General features: G+C 46.4%; 1 protein-coding gene across 1 annotated transcript in view; it reads left to right on the forward strand.

Annotated features, from left to right (window-relative positions):
- The window catches only part of SIGLEC1 (sialic acid binding Ig like lectin 1), a 181,855-nt gene that overhangs the window by 26,874 nt on the left and 134,629 nt on the right, over positions 1-20,352 (forward strand). The window contains exons 6-8 of the mRNA XM_069745100.1: positions 12,785-13,039; positions 13,158-13,457; positions 13,926-14,183. Of these exons, the coding sequence (XP_069601201.1) occupies positions 12,785-13,039; positions 13,158-13,457; positions 13,926-14,183 (813 nt within the window). The remainder of the gene's footprint in view (positions 1-12,784; positions 13,040-13,157; positions 13,458-13,925; positions 14,184-20,352) is intronic.

A 20,352-nucleotide genomic window follows, 5' to 3' on the forward strand; every position in this document is an offset into this window, starting at 1 on the left:
AAAAACAAATCAGGAATAGGAATTCTTGGTTCTAACATAGATTTCCGATCAATAGCATCTTGAATCTTTTGTACATTTATAACGAGATTATCCATTGAAGAGCACAGACCCTGAATATCCATGTCCACACCTGTGTCCAGAATCACCCAAATGTCTAGGGGAAAAAAAAAAAAATGAACACAGAGCAGAGAAAAAAAAATGATGTCAGAACTTTTTCTTTCCCTCTATTGAGAATCATTAGTTTGGCTCCTTGTACTGTTATGTCTGCTAATGAAGGGTGTAATGAAGGCAATCCAGAGACACAGTGTGCCTAGCGATCCGAGCGCACACAGTGATCTGACAAATACCCAAAAACAAAAGAACGAGCTCTGAGACGTGGAAACTCTGTAGACTGCACACCTGATCCTATCCTAAACACAACTAATAGCGGCTGTGGATTGCGCCTAGCAACTACCTATGCAACTCGGCACAGCCTAAGAAACTAGCTAGCCTGAAGATAGAAAAATAGGCCTCACTTGCACCCAGAGAAATACCCCAAAGGAAAAGGCAGCCCCCCACATATAATGACTGTGAGTAAGATGAAAAGACAAAACGTAGGGATGAAATAGATTCAGCAAAGTGGGGCCCGATAATCATAGACAGAGCGAGGACAGTAAAGCGAACTTTGCAGTCTACAAAAAACCCTAAAGCAAAAACCACGCAAAGGGGGCAAAAAAGACCCACCGTGCCGAACTAACGGCACGGCGGTACACCCTTTGCTTCTCAGAGCTACCAGCAAAACAAAAGACAAGCTGGACAGAAAAAAAGCAACAAAATAGCAAAAAAGCACTTAGCTATACAGAGCAGCAGGTCACAGGAACAATCAGGAGAAGCTCAGATCCAACACTGGAACATTGACAAGGAGCAGGGATAGCAGCATCAGGCGGAGTTAAGTAACGAAGCAGTTAACGAGCTCACCAGAACACCTGAGGAAGGAATCTCAGAAGCTGCAGTACCACTTGTGACCACAGGAGTGAATTCAGCCACAGAATTCACAACAGGTTATGCTCAGGAAGATAATTCCTGGGTTTTTGCTTCTGATGTCACATGCTCCCGATCTTGTTCGTGCCTTTCATGTGGCTCATCCTGGTCGGCCTGGGGGCTCTGGTGAGGGTTCGGTGACCCCTCCTCAAGGGGGGGGTACTGTTGTGAATTCTGTGGCAGAGTTCACTCCTGTGGTCACAAGTGGTACTTCGGCTGATTCTCTCTGGGAGCTTCCGTTTGTGGAGGAAAGTGGTATTGCAACTTCTGAGTTTCCTCCCTCAGGTGATCTGGTGAGCTCATTAGCTGCTTCTCTACTTAACTCCACCTAATGCTTTTATCTATGCTTCCTGTCAATGTTCCAGTGTTGGACTTGTGTATCTCTGGATCATTCCTGTGGCCTGCTGCTCTTCATAGCTAAGTGCTTCTTTGCTATTTGTTGTTGCTATTTTTTCTGTCCAGCTTGTCTATTTGTTTTGCTGGAAGCTCTGGGACGCAAAGGGTGTACCTCCGTGCCGTTAGTTCGGTACGGATGGTCTTTTTGCCCCCTTTGCGTGGTTTTCTTTAGGGTTTTGTGTAGACCGCAAAGTTATCTTTCTATCCTCGTTCTGTCTAGAATATCGGGCCTCACTTTGCTGAATCTATTTCATCCCTACGTTTGTCTTTTCATCTTACCCACAGTCATTATATGTGGGGGGCTGCCTTTTCCTTTGGGGTATTTCTCTGAGGCAAGGTAGGCTTATTTTTCTATCTTCAGGCTAGTCAGTTTCTCAGGCTGTGCCGAGTTGCATAGGTAGCGTTAGGCGCAATCCACGGCTGCCTCTAGTTGTGTTTGGAGAGGATCAGGAATTGCGGTCTACAGAGTTCCCACGTCTCAGAGCTCATTCGATTATTTTGGGTTATTGTCAGATCACTGTATGTGCTCTGATCGCTATGTACATTGTGTTTCTGAATTGCCTATCATAACAGTCCACATCATCATTCCACACAGGACTGATTTCTCAGCTCATGTCCTCCCCAGCCCCCCTCCTTATGTCCAGTCATGTAGTCAGACAGGATGGGGTGGTTTTCAGGCCTCCCAGACTTGACAAAGGTGCCTTGGGGAATAAGGCACTACAGGGGGTCATTGTTTCAACAAGCTAGTTCAATATGTCATTAGCATATTAGCAAACTGGTTTATTCACTGACCTTGTGAGAAGACAACAATACAGTACTGATATCAGATGGCAACCACAGCCATTCACCAATTAGCAAATAACTCCTTCTACAAGAGAACACCATGAAAATAAGTAAAAGAGAAATATACACAAAAATGATACCCACATAGCATATCACACCATCACAACCTGTATTATTGACTTATGCCGTTTTGTTGAAAGCACCGTCCCCATTAAGGGTTAACCCCTAACAGGAAACCAGCTTCTGGATTAAAATTTTGTATCATTGTATCAGTGGAGTTTTTTTTTTTTTTTTTGGGGGGGGGGGGTTTTGGATTTTTCTTCAATGAGATTTTCGCTAATTTTCTCCAATATTTCCTTCAAAAATGCATTCACGTTTTTGAAACACCATGCCGCATTTTTTCCCCAGTTTGCAGCACACTTTAAAGAGAACCTGTCACCCCGTTTTTTCAGATTGAGATAAAAATACTGTTAAATAGGGCCTGCGCTGTGCGTTACAATAGTGTATGTAGTGTACCCTGATTCCCCACCTATGCTGCGAAATACATTACCAAAGTCGCCGTTTTCGTCTGTCAATCAGGCTGGTCAGGTCAGGTGGGCGTGGTGACATCGCTGTTTCTTCCCCAGCTTTCCGTTGGTGGCGTAGTGGTGTGCGCATGTCCAAGTGCCGAATCCACTGCGCGCAGGTGAAGAAAAAGCGTGCGATCTGCGCTATTACCCTTGTCATCAGTGGGGGCGGCCATCTTCCTGAGGCCGCGCGTGCGCAGATGGAGTGCTCTGCTGCACGGGGCTTCAGGAAAATGGCCGCGGGATGCCGCGCATGCGCAGATGGAGATCGCGGTGGCCATTTTCCCAAATGATAAATAGTGGATAGATTGGCCCCCATGTTCAGACATTGTTCAGCTCAGAAATGCTTCGGTGGCTTTACTGTGATTTTTTTTTAATGGGGATTTAGCATATTACTAAGTGACGGAGTTTTGCTAGATCTTGAATGTGAAGGGGATTCGGCGCCGATGTATCCACGCACAGCCGGGTGCTCGGGAGTGCCGCCACCGCTGCACAGGGAAAAGTTAAAAAGCAATGCAACATCTTCATTTTTTTGGATCTGCGGGTGTCCCTGAGGTCAGAGTCCAACCCATCATAATCTGTCAGCATACACTAGAGGTATCACACCATTTAGTGAGATGGGAAAACCTCTGAGTATGATGTAGGTTGAATGAAAGGATTCGTAACAATCTATGATCTGCACTATTAAAGCGGAAAAATTAAAAGGGAAGTGAAGCCTTAACAAGAAAGTAATTCTTTTTTTGCATATATTTGTGGATACCTTTTTACATATAAACATTAGGATTCGTTTAGGTTATAAAAAAATGCACTGTTTCAGTCCACAATCTTCATTAATTCATTTATTTACACCTGAAGTTCAAGTTGTAGTCAGATCAAAGGTTCAGATGTGGTTTTACATATAAGAGTGTCAATTCCAGTAATACAGGCTGGATGTGAGCTGGCTTTGCCCTTCTAAGTAATATTGTTTGGCTATAAGTTCTGTGTTGTTCTCTCAGTAATGTAGGCTGAATTTAAGATCTCCAGAAATATGGGTTGGATGAGCTCAGTGTCTCTCACAAGAACATAGGCTGGATCTGATAACTGTGTCTTTGTGTGCCTTTTCCAGATACATAGGCTGGATGTGAATTGTATGTGTCTTTCAGGGTATATGAACTGGATGTTATCTCTGTGCAGTACTTCCAGTAACACCAGCTGGATGTGAGATCTGTGTGTCTCTCCCAGTAATATAGGCTGGATGTGAGGTCTGTGTGTCTCTCCCAGTAATATAGGCTGGATGTGAGATCTGTGTCTCTCCCTGTAATATAAGCTGGATGTGAGGTCCGTTTGTCTCTCCCAGTAATATAGGCTGGATGTGAGGTCTGTGTGTCTCTCCCAGTAATATAGGCTGGATGTGAGGTCTGTGTGTCTCTCCCAGTAATATAGGCTGGATGTGAGGTCTGTGTGTCTTTCCCAGTAATATAAGCTGGATGTGAGGTCTGGGTGCCTCTCCCAGTAATATAGGCTGGATGTGAGGTCTGGGTGCCTCTCCCAGTAATATAGGCTGGCTGTGTGATCTGTGTGTCTCTCCCTGCAATATAGGCTGGATGTGAGGTCTGTGTGTATCTCCCAGTAATATAGGCTAGATGTGAGGTCTGTGTGTCTCTCCCAGTAATATAGGCTGGATGTGAGGTCTGTGTGTCTTTCCCAGTAATATAGGCTGGATGTGAGGTCTGTGTGCCTCTCCCAGTAATATAGGCTGGATGTGAGGGCTGGGTGCCTCTCACAGTAATATAGGCTGGATGTGAGATCTGTGTGTCTCTCCCAGTAATATAGGCTGGATGTGAGATCTGTGTGTCTCTCCCAGTAATATAGGCTGGATGTGAGGTCTGTGTGCCTCTCCATGTAATATAGGCTGGATGTGAGGTCTGTGTGTCTCTCCCAGTAATATAGGCTGGATGTGAGATCTGTGTGTCTCTCCCAGTAATATAGGCTGGATGTGAGATCTGTGTGTCTCTCCCAGTAATATAGGCTGGATGTGAGGTCTGTGTGTCTCTCCCAGTAATATAGGCTGGATGTGAGGTCTGTGTGTCTCTCCCAGTAATATAACCTGATGTGAGGTCTGTGTGTCTCTCCCAGTAATGTAGGCTGGATGTGAGCTCTGTGTGTCTCTCCCAGTAATATAGGCTGGATGTGAGGTCTGTGTGTCTCTCCCAGTAATATAGGCTGGATGTGAGGTCTGTGTGTCTCTCCCAGTAATATAGACTGGATGTGAGCTCTGTGTGTCTCTCCCAGTAATACAGGCTGGATGTGAGGTCTGTGTGTCTCTCCCAGTAATACAGGCTGGATATGAGGTCTGTGTGCCTCTCCTAGTAATGCAGGCTGGATGTGAGCTCTGTGTGCCTCTTCCAGTTACACAAGGTGCTTCTGAGCTCTTTTTATATTTAAGATGCTGCTGTCTTTATTAAAGAGGACCTTTCACCAAATTTTGTATGCCGAGCTGGACACACAATGTAATGGTGACTAAACAGTGGAATCAAATGTTTTCCTTTTTTATTGTGCCTCTATATATGCCTTTATATTAGGAATCAAAGTATTTGGCACCTACTTAATTAACCTTTTGTTATCCACACCCCAGTGAAAGCGCCCACTTAGAGGTAACTAAAGTTAACGCATTAAGTGATCTACAATAACAAATAGTATTGTGCTACCATGTTAGCCAGAAAAATCGATGTGAATACTTTACTGCCCAATGATGACAAAAGTATTCTGGGAGTGATACCATTATTGGCTAACCAGAAAATAATATGTTTGCAGCTTTCAGAGCACAGTGGCTCCTTCTTCATTTGTAATATTGCCTGAAGAAGGAGCCACTGTGCTCTGAAAGCTGCAAACATTATTTTCTGGTTAGCCAATAACGGTATCACTACCAGAATACTTTTGTCATCATTGGACAGAAAGGTATTCACATCGCATTAAGTGAAAAATACTTTTATTACTAATATTCCCACAATGGAGAGGCAAAATAAAAAAATAAAAATTACGGTAATTCTGCTTTACAGCCGGTTACATAATGTGTGCGGTTCAACATGTAAAATTTAGAGAAAGTTCCTCTTTAAATCCTACTTCACCACCATCATCTTTTCCCTAGATAACAATCTAAAATGACTTTTTGAAAGCTTACATTACCTCCAGAGCCCTAAAGCACAGGACCCCACCACCAACCTCAGCGGTGAGGATCTGGCCACTCATCTCCTAGAAAAAATCAACCACATCCATCAGAACATTTCTGAACAATGTACTCAGAGCCTGGCTTCTCTACCCTGCCTCTACCCTGCCTCATGTCAACCTCATTTGCATCTTTGAGCCTGTTACAGAAGAAGATGTTACCTGGTTTCTCGTTTCTTTTCGCCCAGCAACAGTGACCCTATTCCCTCACATCTCCTGCAGTCTCTCTTGCCGGTTGTCACCACTCACCTAACTAAAATAAAATTTTTAACCTTTCTCTCTCTTCTGGTATCTTTCTCTCCTCATTTAAGCATGCCATCATAACCCCAATACTTAAAAAAAATCCCTCAACCAGAACTGTGTTATATGGCATGGTTAGGACATGGTTAATGTCCTGTTCTCTAAGGGTTAATTTTGCTGGCCTCCTTTTCTTTCTGGGAGGGGTATTTATACTCACTCCAGACTAGGATTCCCTGTCAGCTATACTTTCGTCTAGTCTGTGTGCCTGAACTTTGGGGTACAGTATGTGCTCAGCTTGCAATTGTGTTCCTTGCTCTTCGTGCTTTACTCTGCTCATTTGTTCTTTTGGATTTCTGACCTCTGGCTTCTTTTATGACAATCCCCTTTCTCTCCCCTTTGGTACCTCCTGATCTCCTGGTTCTGACCTTAGCTTGTTTGACTACTCTCCTGTGTGTATGGTCTCCTCTGCACCCCGACATCTGGCTCCACCCCAGACCACCTCCCACTTTTTCACATGGTTCAGATCCTGTTTGTTACCTGGTTAGTAACCAGGCACTTTGCTCTGCTCCCTTGCTTCTGTGTGCAACTCTCCCTGCAGCAGTAATACCCGGGAGTCGCGACACTATAGACCTGTCTCTAATCTTTCTTTCATCTCTAAACTCCTGGAACGCCTGGCCCACTCCCGTCTTACCCGCTATCTCTCAGATAACTCTCTTCTCGACCCTCTTCAATCCGGTTTCTGCTCTTTACACTCTACTGAAACTGCCCTCACTAATGTCTCTAATGACCTACTAACAGCTAAATCTAATTAGGCCAGTAAGCTTAACCTCTACTGTGGGTAAAATCCTGGAGGGCATTCTAAGGGACGCTATACTGGAGTATCTGAAGAGGAATAACCTCATGACCCAGTATCAGCACGGGTTTTCTAGGGACTGTTCCTGTCAGACTAATTTGATCAGTTTCTATGAAGAGGTAAGTTCCGGATTGGACCAAGGGAACCCAGTGGATGTAGTGTATATGGACTTTTCAAAAGCTTTTGATACGGTGCCACACAAAAGGTTGATACATAAAATGAGAATAATGGGGATAGGGGAAAATATGTGTAAGTGGGTTGAGAGCTGGCTCAGGGATAGGAAACAAAGGGTGGTTATTAATGGAGCACGCTCGGACTGGGTAGCGGTTAGCAGTGGGGTACCACAGGGGTCAGTATTGGGTCCTCTTCTTTTTAACATATTTATTAATGACCTTGTAGGGGGCATTCAGAGTAGAATTTCAATATTTGCAGATGACACTAAACTCTGCAGGGTAATCAATACAGAGGAGGACAATTTTATATTACAGGATGATTTATGTAAACTAAAAGCTTGGGCTGATAAATGGCAAATGAGCTTTAATGGGGATAAATGTAAGGTCATGCACTTGGGTAGAAGTAATAAGATGTATAATTATGTGCTTAATTCTAAAACTCTGGGCAAAACCGTCAATGAAAAAGACCTGGGTGTATGGGTGGATGGCAAACTCATATTCAGGGGCCAGTGTCAGGCAGCTGCTACAAAGGCAAATAAAATAATGGGATGCATTAAAAGAGGCATAGATGCTCATGAGGAGAACATAATTTTACCTCTATACAAGTCACTAGTTCGACCACACTTAGAATACTGTGCACAGTTCTGGTCTCCGGTGTATAAGAAAGACATAGCTGAACTGGAGCGGGTGCAGAGAAGAGCGACCAAGGTTATTAGAGGACTGGGGGGTCTGCAATACCAAGATAGGTTATTACACTTGGGGCTATTTAGTTTGGAAAAACGAAGACTAAGGGGTGATCTTATTTTAATGTATAAGTATATGAGGGGACAGTACAAAGACCTTTCTGATGATCTTTTTAACCATAGACCTGAAACCGGGACTAGGGGGCATCCTCTACGTCTGGAGGAAAAAAGGTTTAAGTATAATAACAGACGCGGATTCTTTACTGTAAGAGCAGTGAGACTATGGAACTCTCTGCCGTATGACGTTGTAATGAGTGATTCATTACTTAAATTTAAGAGGGGACTGGATACATTTCTGGAAAAGTATAATGTTACAGGGTATATACACTAGATTCCTTGATAGGGTGTTCATCCAGGGAACTAGTCTGATTTCCGTATGTGGAGTCGGGAAGGAATTTTTTTCCCCAATGTGGAGCTTACTCTTTGCCACATGGGTTTTTTTGCCTTCCTCTGGATCAACATGTTAGGGCATGTTAGGTTAGGCTATGGGGTGAACTAGATGGACTTATAGTCTTCCTTCAACCTTAATAACTATGTAACTATGTAACTAATGGTCATTACTCCATGCTGATCTCCTGGATCTCTGCAGCATTCGACACTGTGGATCACCAGCTCCTCCTCACTATGCTCCGCTCCATCGGCCAATATTCTCCTCCTACCTCTCTGACTTCTCCTTCACTGTATCTTTTGCCGGCTCCTCTTCCTCTCCTCTTCCCCTTACTATCGGGGTTCCGCAGGGCTCAGTCCTAGGCCCCCTCCACTTCTCTCTATACACTGCCCCTATTGGTCAAACAATCAGCAGATTTGGGTTCCAGTACCATCTCTATGCCGATGACACCAATTATTCACTTCTTCCCCCGACATCACCCCTACCCTAATACAAAATACCAAGGATTGTCTGTCTGCTGTCTCTACCATCATGTCATCTCTGAAATTGAATCTGCAAAACTGAACTTCTTGTGTTTCCTCTCTCTACTCACCGAACTTTTCTTAACATTGAAATTACCCTGGAGGGTTCAACCATAGCTCCCCAGCAGCACGCCCGCTGCCTTGGGGTCATATTTGACACTCCTCTTACCTTTATTCCCTGTATCTGATCATTCGCTCTTGTCACCTGCTTCTTAAAAGCATCTCCAGAATCTGACATTTTTCACATTTGGAACTTCTAAATCTCTTTCTGTCGCTCATATTCATTCTCGTATGGACTACTGCAACTCTCTAGTCATTGGTCTCCCTCTAACCAAACTTTCTCCTCTTCAAACCATCCTGAATGTGGCAGCCATGGTTGTATTTCTGTCCAGTCGCTTCACCCCTGGTTACCCATTTGCTACAGAGTACAATATAATCTCATCTCTCTCACCCGCGAAGCCCTCCACAATTCTGCACCACCCTATATCTTCTCCCTTATCTATATCACCACACACATGCCCTCTGTTCTGAAACTGACCTAAGACTAACATCCTCTCACCTACGTTTCCGAGATTTCTCTCATGCTGCGCCAGTTCTCTGGAATGCACTACCCCAGACAATTCGACTGATACCTAGACTCCATTTTTTTAAGTGTGCTTCAAAAACACATCTCCTGAAACAAACCTATCACCTTAAACTCACTAACCGAACTCTTCCCTCTTCCCTCCTTCTAAGCATTATTCATAATCTGCTCCCTCCTATGCATCTGTCTCCTCACCCTCCACGCACACGATAACTGCACCTGATAAATCCACTTAAACACATGGGCTGATGACCGGATCCTGCAGCTTTATATGAAAACCCCTATTTATTACAATTGCTGGACCTGAAATAACAAGCACTTTTCACCTATTGTGTCCCCCCTATTTCCTGGTAGATTGTAAGCTTGTGAGCATCCGGACCCTCACTGCTAATGTAACTGTTTAAATTGTCCTTCCTTGTATTGAATTTATTTTTATATATGTCTCCTCTTAAATAAAAAGTGCTGTGAAATACGTTGCCGCCATATAAATAAAATTATTATTATTTATTATTAACTTATATACCATCACAGCCTCTCTACTTGTCACAAGGGTGTCACGTCCCCCTGGAAGACCTGGAGTTAGAAGGTCACAACAGGTAATGAATTGCAGGTCCTCTTTAGAGACGGCGTGATTTGTGCTCTTTTTTAAATAGAGTTCCTTTCTTTCAGTGCTGAAGGGGCTAAGGACTCTTTCCATGTTGGATGGGAACATTCAGCTTTTGTGCACACACGTGTTACTGCTGCTAATCACCTCTACTCCCTACCTGTACTAGCACTGAGCATTTCTTTCTTTGCTGGTGAAAGATTCTTCTTCCTGTGCTAAGTGCTAAGCTGAGTAGTTGCAGTTGTACTGTTCTGTGATTTGCTGTAGTACGTGTGTGTTAATCTCCTGGTCCCTGTTCCCATTTAGTTTATTCCTCCCTGTCCCTATCCTCCTCCCTAATGTTGGCTAGTGCTTTTGTATAATAGAGGTTATCCCTGTTTTGTCTTTGTTTGGTTTGACTTTACATTTCCAGGGACAGATTGTCAAAATTGACTCTATATTTTTTTTATGGACACATAGAAAAGCCATAATAAAATAATAAGATTCTAAGTGATGAATATCTACATCCCATAATCCTGACATGAGGGCATCAGCTGCATGAACTGCAAAAAAAAGATAATTACATTTACATTAATCTGTGTTGAAATCTCCAACTTCAAAAAAACTCACAGACACATCACTTTCTTTTTGGACAATTGGGGGCAGGGTGCGAGTTTCCAAACTTCCCGACTGTCCAGGAATCTCTGGATGGTTCCCAGCCCTGGTGGGAGAGCAGGGAAGTCAGAACTGAGCTGGGGTAATTATAACGTTTCTGAACTTTGCATTTTCGAAGCTAATAAACAAAAAAAAATGTAATCAAACTCATTACACAGAATTAATTAGTAAAATGATTTTCAGGATTTCCCTTCCTGTTGCGAATCTTCTTTTCTCCGAATGACTTCATGTGGCGCCCAGTGACGGATTACACATCGCATCTTGCACAACAAGTGAAAGTTTCATTTTCGCGGAATATAAGACATAACTCCAGGAGCAAAAATATTACATAGCAAGAAGAAAATATATATTAATGATAGGCAAATCTTGAGAAACGAAACCTATATTTTAAAAGCTCTGTATGTGCTGACTTTATGCATTTATTCTATTTGCAGAAGTTATAAATCCAAATTTAAAAAAAAAATCCATCTTCAAGTAAACTTGACAATATTTGTCTCACAAAAGTATCACGAGATAATACAAATTCTGTAACTTAAAGTAGCTTTTAGAGGAACGAGGGGCCCATCGGGGCCACATTATGGAGAGGGAGCGGAGAGGACCTCCACCCTCGTACTGGCTGTATTATTAGTCCATCATGCATTGAGAGCCTTGCCATTTCTATACCTAGGAGTCCAGTGGAAGGTTCTATTTATTGACTAACAGACCACTACAAAAATGACCCATTCAACTCAAATGAAACTTTTCCTGCAACTCTACAATGTATATCAATCTTTTCTGCTTCTTCCGTGATCTCTGATGACCGTGATGACCATGTATAGACTTTGGAGACCTCTAGTATATTTGGTATGGCCATGTACGGTACTTAATCGTTCTGTATTAAAGGGGTTTTTCCCAAAATTGCAAATTGTTGCAATGACTTAGGCTGGTTTCACATTTGCGTTTTTTGCCGCTGCGTTTTAGTGCAAAAAACCGCAAAAAAACGCATGCGTTTTTTTTCTATACTTAACATTAAAAACGCATGCATTTTTTGCGTGCGTTTTGCCGCGTTTTGTCAACGCATGCGTCTTTTCTCTGCATGCATTGTGTTGCAGAAATGCAACATGTAGTAATTTCTAGCGGCGTTTTTTTTTGCCGCAAAAAAACGTATTGATGGCTATGTAAACGCATACGTTTTAATAGAAAAACACAAGAATACACACTGATAAGCCACCCCCAAACCCTAACCCTAAGGGATCCTAACCCTAACTCTAACCCCAAGGGGTTAGGGTTAGGATCCCTAGGGTTAGAGTTAGGGTTAGGGTTAGGATCCCTAGGGTTAGGGTCCCTGGGGTTACTAGGAATCCTAACCCTAGGGTTAGGGTTAGGATCCCTAGGGTTAGGGTTAGGGTCCCTAGGGTTACTAGGGTTCCTAACCCTAGGGTTAGGGTTAGGGTTAGGATCCCTAGGGTTACTAGGGATCCTAACCCTAGGGTAAGGGTTAGGATCCCTAGGGTTAGGGTCCCTAGGGTTACTAGGGATCCTAACCCTAGGGTTAGGGTTAGGATCCCTAGAGTTACTAGGGATCCTAACCCTAGGGTTAGGGTTAGGATCCCTAGGGTTAGGGTCCCTAGGGTTTCTAGGGATCCTAACCCTAGGGTTAGGGTTAGGATCCCTAGGGTTAGGGTTAGGGTTTGGCTTAGGGTCCCTATGGTTACTAGGGATCCTAACCCTAGGGTTAGGGTTAGGGTCCCTAGGGTTACTAGGGATCCTAACCCTAGGGTTAGGGTTAGGATCCCTAGGGTTATTTCAAAATGGGGGTCTCAATAGTTCATTCTCTGTGTTTCTGAGCTACAGTCTTGGGGTGTCCTGGAATGTAGCAGTTGGACACCCAGAGATCAATACGTTATCTCTTATCCTATGGATAATGGATGACTTGTGTGCTACAATCTATGGCCTCCCATAACTTCCCTGTGCATGGAGGCAGTGATCACACACCATCTTGGATAAGGATGATGAACAATGTTTTACTGTACCCCAATAATCTAATTAGTTAATTCCTGTTGTTTCATGTTCGCAGCTGCTAGGATCATTGTATCTCCTTCTCAAGACATCAAAGAAGGAGAGGCTGTGACCCTGACATGTGAGGTTCCTGGAGCCAGACCTGAAGACGTTCACTACAGTTGGTTTAAGAATAGTATCCTGATCAAAGACAGTTCTGTGAAATCTCTCAACTTCCCAGCGGTATCCACCAATGTTGCCGGTTATTACTACTGCAAGGTGGAAAATGAGAAAGGGAGCGATTCCTCCCCGACTGTCATAATAAACGTCAAGTGTGAGTCACTCCTATCTTATAAAAAAAATAGCAAAATGTAATAGAAAAGCACAATAATAAAAGGAAATGACGAGTGATGACTAGTTATACGTAATGCGAGCCTTTATTGTTACTGCAGATCCTCCAAGAATCCCATCACTCTCCTCATTCCTAGAGACTCAACGTGGCTCCTTGGCGATAATTCACTGCACCGTGGACAGCAATCCATCCTCCGAGCTAACGATCTACAAGGATGGGAATCTAATAGGAAACACCAGTTCTCACGGCGCTCCTGGCGAGAGAGTGCAGGTGGTGCCAACTGTGAATTCTCTAAGCCTGAAGATCCAGGACGTGACGTTAGCCGATGAAGGCTTGTACAGCTGTATCGCGAAGAATCCATTAGGAAACTCATCGACAAGCCTTCAGTTCGCTGTGGAAAGTTAGTAGATAAAATTGTAAAAATATGCTCAGATGGGCTCCAAATGGGGCATCGGGGGCTACTGAGTGTCAAGAGTTCTCAGTGCATGTGATCTAGGGTCCTATCGGGTTACATTCGGGAATACCATCAGTTGTATTGGGGAAAGTGGTTTGTTCAGTCTTTCCCAACTTGTGGTAATTTGGCCATGGTATTTCGTAAATATGAATATTCTTACACATCCATAACCATCTCACTGACTGACAGTCCAGATCTCAACACATTTTGGCCAACCGACCAATAAAATGTTTTTTTGGAATCTGGGACGAAACAGATGTAGAAACTTAGAAAGAACATGAGAACATTGGGTTCGATCCCCTAACGTAATTCTAGCGTTGCCTTTTTCAATCTTTGGAATGTTATTTCTCCTAAAGGTTGAATTCCCATTGACTGACAGCACAGATTTACAGATTTCATTTCTTTTTTTTACAGCTGCTAGGGTGGTAATCACACCATCGCCTGAGACAGAAGAAGGCAAAGAGGTCACCATGGCGTGTAAAGCAACCCGGGGCTCGGAGAAAGGAACCACATATTCCTGGTATAAAGACAACAAAAGGTTGAGAGAAGATATGAGAGAGAAAGAACTTGTCTTCTTCAGATTGTCCAAAACCGACTCGGGTTCCTATTTCTGCAAAGCTCAAAACAGCCATGGAAGCAGCACCTCCCCCCCGGTGACTCTGCGCGTCCTCTGTAAGTTTCACTTCCCTTAAGCAGAGACAGAACTGGAGAATTCACATTATTTATATCTTGAGTATAGAAATCCCCTGTAATATTTTATTAGGGAGTTATTAAGGGGGGAGGGGTTGTTGTGTTTGGATCCTCTTTTCTTGGTCGGATGAGAGAATGGTTAGAAATGGTGAATTGTGTGCTCTGTTGACCCATCCTGTCCTACATGACACATAAATCCACTGATCAGAATGGACACTGTGCAATACTTCACTTCCCCTGTGGAGGCGCTGCTGGGAAACTGAACACTTAAGGTCAGGCTTACCCATGGATAACAACTGATTTCTGGGGTCCATTGGGGGGATGTTTTCAGATCTGCTCATTGTAAAGGGCAGAGGTGTATACAGGTTTTCTGGCACCTGAGGCAAGAATTCAATTTGCCCCCCCTCCCCACCCCCCAAGCACATGTGTGATTTACACAGTCACAGCTGCTCTCCCTAATTCTCTCAATCTCAATGATCAGTGTAAAACTATGAGGAGAGGAGAAGCTCGTTGTCACGTGACCGTAAGTATGAAAATCGCATATGAGTGAAGCGGCCATGTGATGACTGCTGGAACCTGCAGAGCTGAATCCTGACAGTGAGGATATTACACACAAACTATAGGGGACTGCAGCTTCTGAATTCTCACAGTGCATGCACTGCTCACCTTTAGGAATCTCCTTTGCTCAAGTATAAGATTTGTATAGTTCTGGACTCATTCTGACTAGACTTGTCTGGCCTCGCTCAATTCATTTTCATTGAGTGAGGCCATGCATGTCTAGTCAGCATGTGACCGCGTGTATGCAAACCGCCGATACGAGAGAACCCTGACAGCTCCTGGGGCCGATCCATCTGCCGTATGTGTAGTAGACTCAGCTCCTGGGGCCGATCCATCTGCGGTATGTGTAGTAGACTCAGCTCCTGGGGCCGATCCATCTGCCGTATGTGTAGTAGACTCAGCTCCTGGGGACAATCCATCTGTCATATGTGTAGTAGACTCAGCTCCTGGGGCCAATCCATCTGTCATATGTGTAGTAGACTCAGCTCCTGGGGCCAATCCATCTGTCATATGTGTAGTAGACTCAGCTCCTGGGGCCAATCCATCTGCGGTATGTGTAGTAGACTCAGCTCCTGGGGCCAATCCATCTGTCATATGTGTAGTAGACTCAGCTCCTGGGGCCAATCCATCTGCCGTATGTGTAGTAGACTCAGCTCCTGGGGCCGATCCATCTGTCATATGTGTAGTAGACTCAGCTCCTGGGGACAATCCATCTGTCATATGTGTAGTAGACTCAGCTCCTGGGGCCAATCCATCTGTCATATGTGTAGTAGACTCAGCTCCTGGGGCCGATCCATCTGTCATATGTGTAGTAGACTCAGCTCCTGGGACCGATCCATCTGCCGTATGTGTAGTAGACTCAGCTCCTGGGGCCGATCCATCTGCCGTATGTGTAGTAGACTCAGCTCCTGGGGCTGATCCATCTGCCGTATGTGTAGTAGACTCAGCTCCTGGGGCCGATCCATCTGCCGTATGTGTAGTAGACTCAGCTCCTGGGGCCGATCCATCTGCCGTATGTGTAGTAGACTCAGCTCCTGGGGCTGATCCATCTGCCGTATGTGTAGTAGACTCAGCTCCTGGGGCCGATCCATCTGCCGTATGTGTAGTAGACTCAGCTCCTGGGGCCGATCCATCTGCCGTATGTGTAGTAGACTCAGCTCCTGGGACCGATCCATCTGCCGTATGTGTAGTAGACTCAGCTCCTGGGGCCGATCCATCTGCCGTATGTGTAGTAGACTCAGCTCCTGGGACTGATCCATCTACCGTATGTGTAGTAGACTAAGCTCCTGGGGCCGATCCATCTGCCGTATGTGTAGTAGACTCAGCTCCTGGGACCGATCCATCTGCCGTATGTGTAGTAGACTCAGCTCCTGGGGCCGATCCATCTGCCGTATGTGTAGTAGACTCAGCTCCTGGGGCTGATCCATCTGCCGTATGTGTAGTAGACTCAGCTCCTGGGACTGATCCATCTGCCGTATGTGTAGTAGACTCAGCTCCTGGGGCTGATCCATCTGCCGTATGTGTAGTAGACTCAGCTCCTGGGGCCGATCCATCTGCCGTATGTGTAGTAGACTCAGCTCCTGGGACTGGTCCATCTGCCGTATGTGTAGTAGACTCAGCTCCTGGGGCCGATCCATCTGCCGTATGTGTAGTAGACTCAGCTCCTGGGACTGGTCCATCTGCCATATGTGTAGTAGACTCAGCTCCTGGGGCCAATCCATCTGCCATATGTGTAGTAGACTCAGCTCCTGGGACTGATCCATCTGCCGTATGTGTAGTAGACTCAGCTCCTGGGGCCGGTCCATCTGTCATATGTGTAGTAGACTCAGCTCCTGGGGCCAATCCATCTGCCGTATGTGTAGTAGACTCAGCTCCTGGGGCCGATCCATCTGCCGTATGTGTAGTAGACTCAGCTCCTGGGGCCAATCCATCTGCCGTATGTGTAGTAGACTCAGCTCCTGGGGCCAATCCATCTGCCATATGAGTAGTAGACTCAGCTCCTGGGGCCGATCCATCTGTCATATGTGTAGTAGACTCAGCTCCTGGGGCCAATCCATCTGCCGTATGTGTAGTAGACTCAGCTCCTGGGGCCGATCCATCTGCCGTATGTGTAGTAGACTCAGCTCCTGGGGCCGGTCCATCTGTCATATGTGTAGTAGACTCAGCTCCTGGGGCCAATCCATCTGCCGTATGTGTAGTAGACTCAGCTCCTGGGGCCGATCCATCTGCCGTATGTGTAGTAGACTCAGCTCCTGGGGCCAATCCATCTGCCGTATGTGTAGTAGACTCAGCTTCTGGGGCCGATCCATCTGTCATATGTGTAGTAGACTCAGCTCCTGGGGCCGATCCATCTGCCGTATGTGTAGTAGACTCAGCTCCTGGGGCCGGTCCATCTGTCATATGTGTAGTAGACTCAGCTCCTGGGGCCAATCCATCTGCCGTATGTGTAGTAGACTCAGCTCCTGGGGCCGATCCATCTGCCGTATGTGTAGTAGACTCAGCTCCTGGGGCCAATCCATCTGCCGTATGTGTAGTAGACTCAGCTCCTGGGGCCAATCCATCTGCCGTATGTGTAGTAGACTCAGCTCCTGGGGCCAATCCATCTGCCGTATGTGTAGTAGACTCAGCTCCAGGGGCCGATCCATCTGTCATATGTGTAGTAGACTCAGCTCCTGGGGCCAATCCATCTGCCGTATGTGTAGTAGACTCAGCTCCTGGGGCCAATCCATCTGCCGTATCTATAGTAGACTCAGCTCCTGGGACTGATCCATCTGCCGTATGTGTAGTAGACTCAGCTCCTGGGGCCGATCCATCTGCCGTATGTGTAGTAGACTCAGCTCCTGGGGCCAATCCATCTGCCGTATGTGTAGTAGACTCAGCTCCTGGGGCCAATCCATCTGCCGTATGTGTAGTAGACTCAGCTCCTGGGGCCGATCCATCTGTCATATGTGTAGTAGACTCAGCTCCTGGGGCCAATCCATCTGCCGTATGTGTAGTAGACTCAGCTCCTGGGGCCAATCCATCTGCCGTATGTGTAGTAGACTCAGCTCCTGGGACTGATCCATCTGCCGTATGTGTAGTAGACTCAGCTCCTGGGACTGGTCCATCTGCCATATGTGTAGTAGACTCAGCTCCTGGGGCCGATCCATCTGCCGTATGTGTAGTAGACTCAGCTCCTGGGACTGGTCCATCTGCCGTATGTGTAGTAGACTCAGCTCCTGGGGCCGATCCATCTGCCGTATGTGTAGTAGACTCAGCTCCTGGGGCCAATCCATCTGCCGTATCTGTAGTAGACTCAGCTCCTGGGACTGATCCATCTGCCGTATGTGTAGTAGACTCAGCTCCTGGGGCCGGTCCATCTGTCATATGTGTAGTAGACTCAGCTCCTGGGGCCGATCCATCTGCCGTATGTGTAGTAGACTCAGCTCCTGGGACTGGTCCATCTGCCATATGTGTAGTAGACTCAACTCCTGGGGCCGATCCATCTGCCGTATATGTAGTAGACTCAGCTCCTGGGACAAATCCATCTGCCGTATGTGTAGTAGACTCAGCTCCTGGGACAAATCCATCTGCCGTATGTGTAGTAGACTCAGCTCCTGGGGCCAATCCATCTGTCATATGTGTAGTAGACTCAGCTCCTGGGGCCGATCCATCTGTCATATGTGTAGTAGACTCAGCTCCTGGGGCCAATCCATCTGCCGTATGTGTAGTAGACTCAGCTCCTGGGGCAGATTCATCTGCCGTATGTGTAGTAGACTCAGCTCCTGGGGCAGATCCATCTGTCATATGTGTAGTAGACTCAGCTCCTGGGGCCGATCCATCTGCCGTATGTGTAGCAGACTCAGCACATGGGACTGATCCATCTGCCGTATGTGTAGTAGACTCAGCTCCTGGGGCCGATCCATCTGCCGTATGTGTAGTAGACTCAGCTCCTAGGGCCGGTCCATCTGTCGTATGTGTAGTAGACTCAGCTCCTGGGGCCGATCCATCTGCCGTATGTGTAGTAGACTCAGCTCCTGGGGCCGATCCATCTGCCGTATGTGTAGTAGACTCAGCTCCTGGGGCCGATCCATCTGCCGTATGTGTAGTAGACTCAGCTCCTGGGGCCGGTCCATCTGTTGTATGTGTAGTAGACTCAGCTCCTGGGGCCGATCCATCTGCCGTATGTGTAGTAGACTCAGCTCCTGGGGCCAATCCATCTGTCATATGTGTAGTAGACTCAGCTCCTGGGGCCAATCCATCTGTCATATGTGTAGTAGACTCAGCTCCTGGGGCCAATCCATCTGCCGTATGTGTAGTAGACTCAGCTCCTGGGGCAAATCCATCTGCCGTATGTGTAGTAGACTCAGCTCCTGGGGCCAATCCATCTGCCGTATGTGTAGTAGACTCAGCTCCTGGGGCAAATCCATCTGCCGTATGTGTAGTAGACTCAGCTCCTGGGGCCGATCCATCTGTCATATGTGTAGTAGACTCAGCTCCTGGGGCCGATCCATCTGCTGTATGTGTAGTAGACTCAGCTCCTGGGGCCGATCCATCTGCCGTATGTGTAGTAGACTCAGCTCCTGGGGCAAATCCATCTGCCGTATGTGTAGTAGACTCAGCTCCTGGGGCCGATCCATCTGCCGTATGTGTAGTAGACTCAGCTCCTGGGACCGATCCATCTGCCGTATGTGTAGTAGACTCAGCTCCTGGGGCCGATCCATCTGCCGTATGTGTAGTAGACTCAGCTCCTGGTGCCGATCCATCTGTCGTATGTGTAGTAGACTCAGCTCCTGGGGCCGATCCATCTGCCGTATGTGTAGTAGACTCAGCTCCTGGGACTGATCCATCTGCCGTATGTGTAGTAGACTCAGCTCCTGGGGCCAATCCATCTGCCGTATGTGTAGTAGACTCAGCTCCTGGGACCGATCCATCTGCCGTATGTGTAGTAGACTCAGCTCCTGGGACCGATCCATCTGCCGTATGTGTAGTAGACTCAGCTCCTGGGGCCAATCCATCTGCCGTATGTGTAGTAGACTCAGCTCCTGGGACCGATCCATCTGCCGTATGTGTAGTAGACTCAGCTCCTGGGGCCGATCCATCTGCCGTATGTGTAGTAGACTCAGCTCCTGGGACTGATCCATCTGCCGTATGTGTAGTAGACTCAGCTCCTGGGGCCGATCCATCTGCCGTATGTGTAGTAGACTCAGCTCCTGGGACTGATACATCTGCCGTATGTGTAGTAGACTCAGCTCCTGGGGCCAATCCATCTGCCGTATGTGTAGTAGACTCAGCTCCAGGGGCCGATCCATCTGTCATATGTGTAGTAGACTCAGCTCCTGGGACTGATCCATCTGCTGTATGTGTAGTAGACTCAGCTCCTGGGGCCAATCCATCTGTCATATGTGTAGTAGACTCAGCTCCTGGGGCCAATCCATCTGCCGTATGTGTAGTAGACTCAGCTCCTGGGGCCAATCCATCTGCCATATGTGTAGTAGACTCAGCTCCTGGGACTGATCCATCTGCCGTATGTGTAGTAGACTCAGCTCCTGGGGCCGATCCATCTGCCGTATGTGTAGTAGACTCAGCTCCTGGGGCTGATCCATCTGCCGTA

The sequence above is a fragment of the Ranitomeya imitator genome, chromosome 1 (assembly GCF_032444005.1).
Source record: "Ranitomeya imitator isolate aRanImi1 chromosome 1, aRanImi1.pri, whole genome shotgun sequence".
Classification (NCBI taxonomy): Eukaryota; Metazoa; Chordata; class Amphibia; order Anura; family Dendrobatidae; genus Ranitomeya; species Ranitomeya imitator.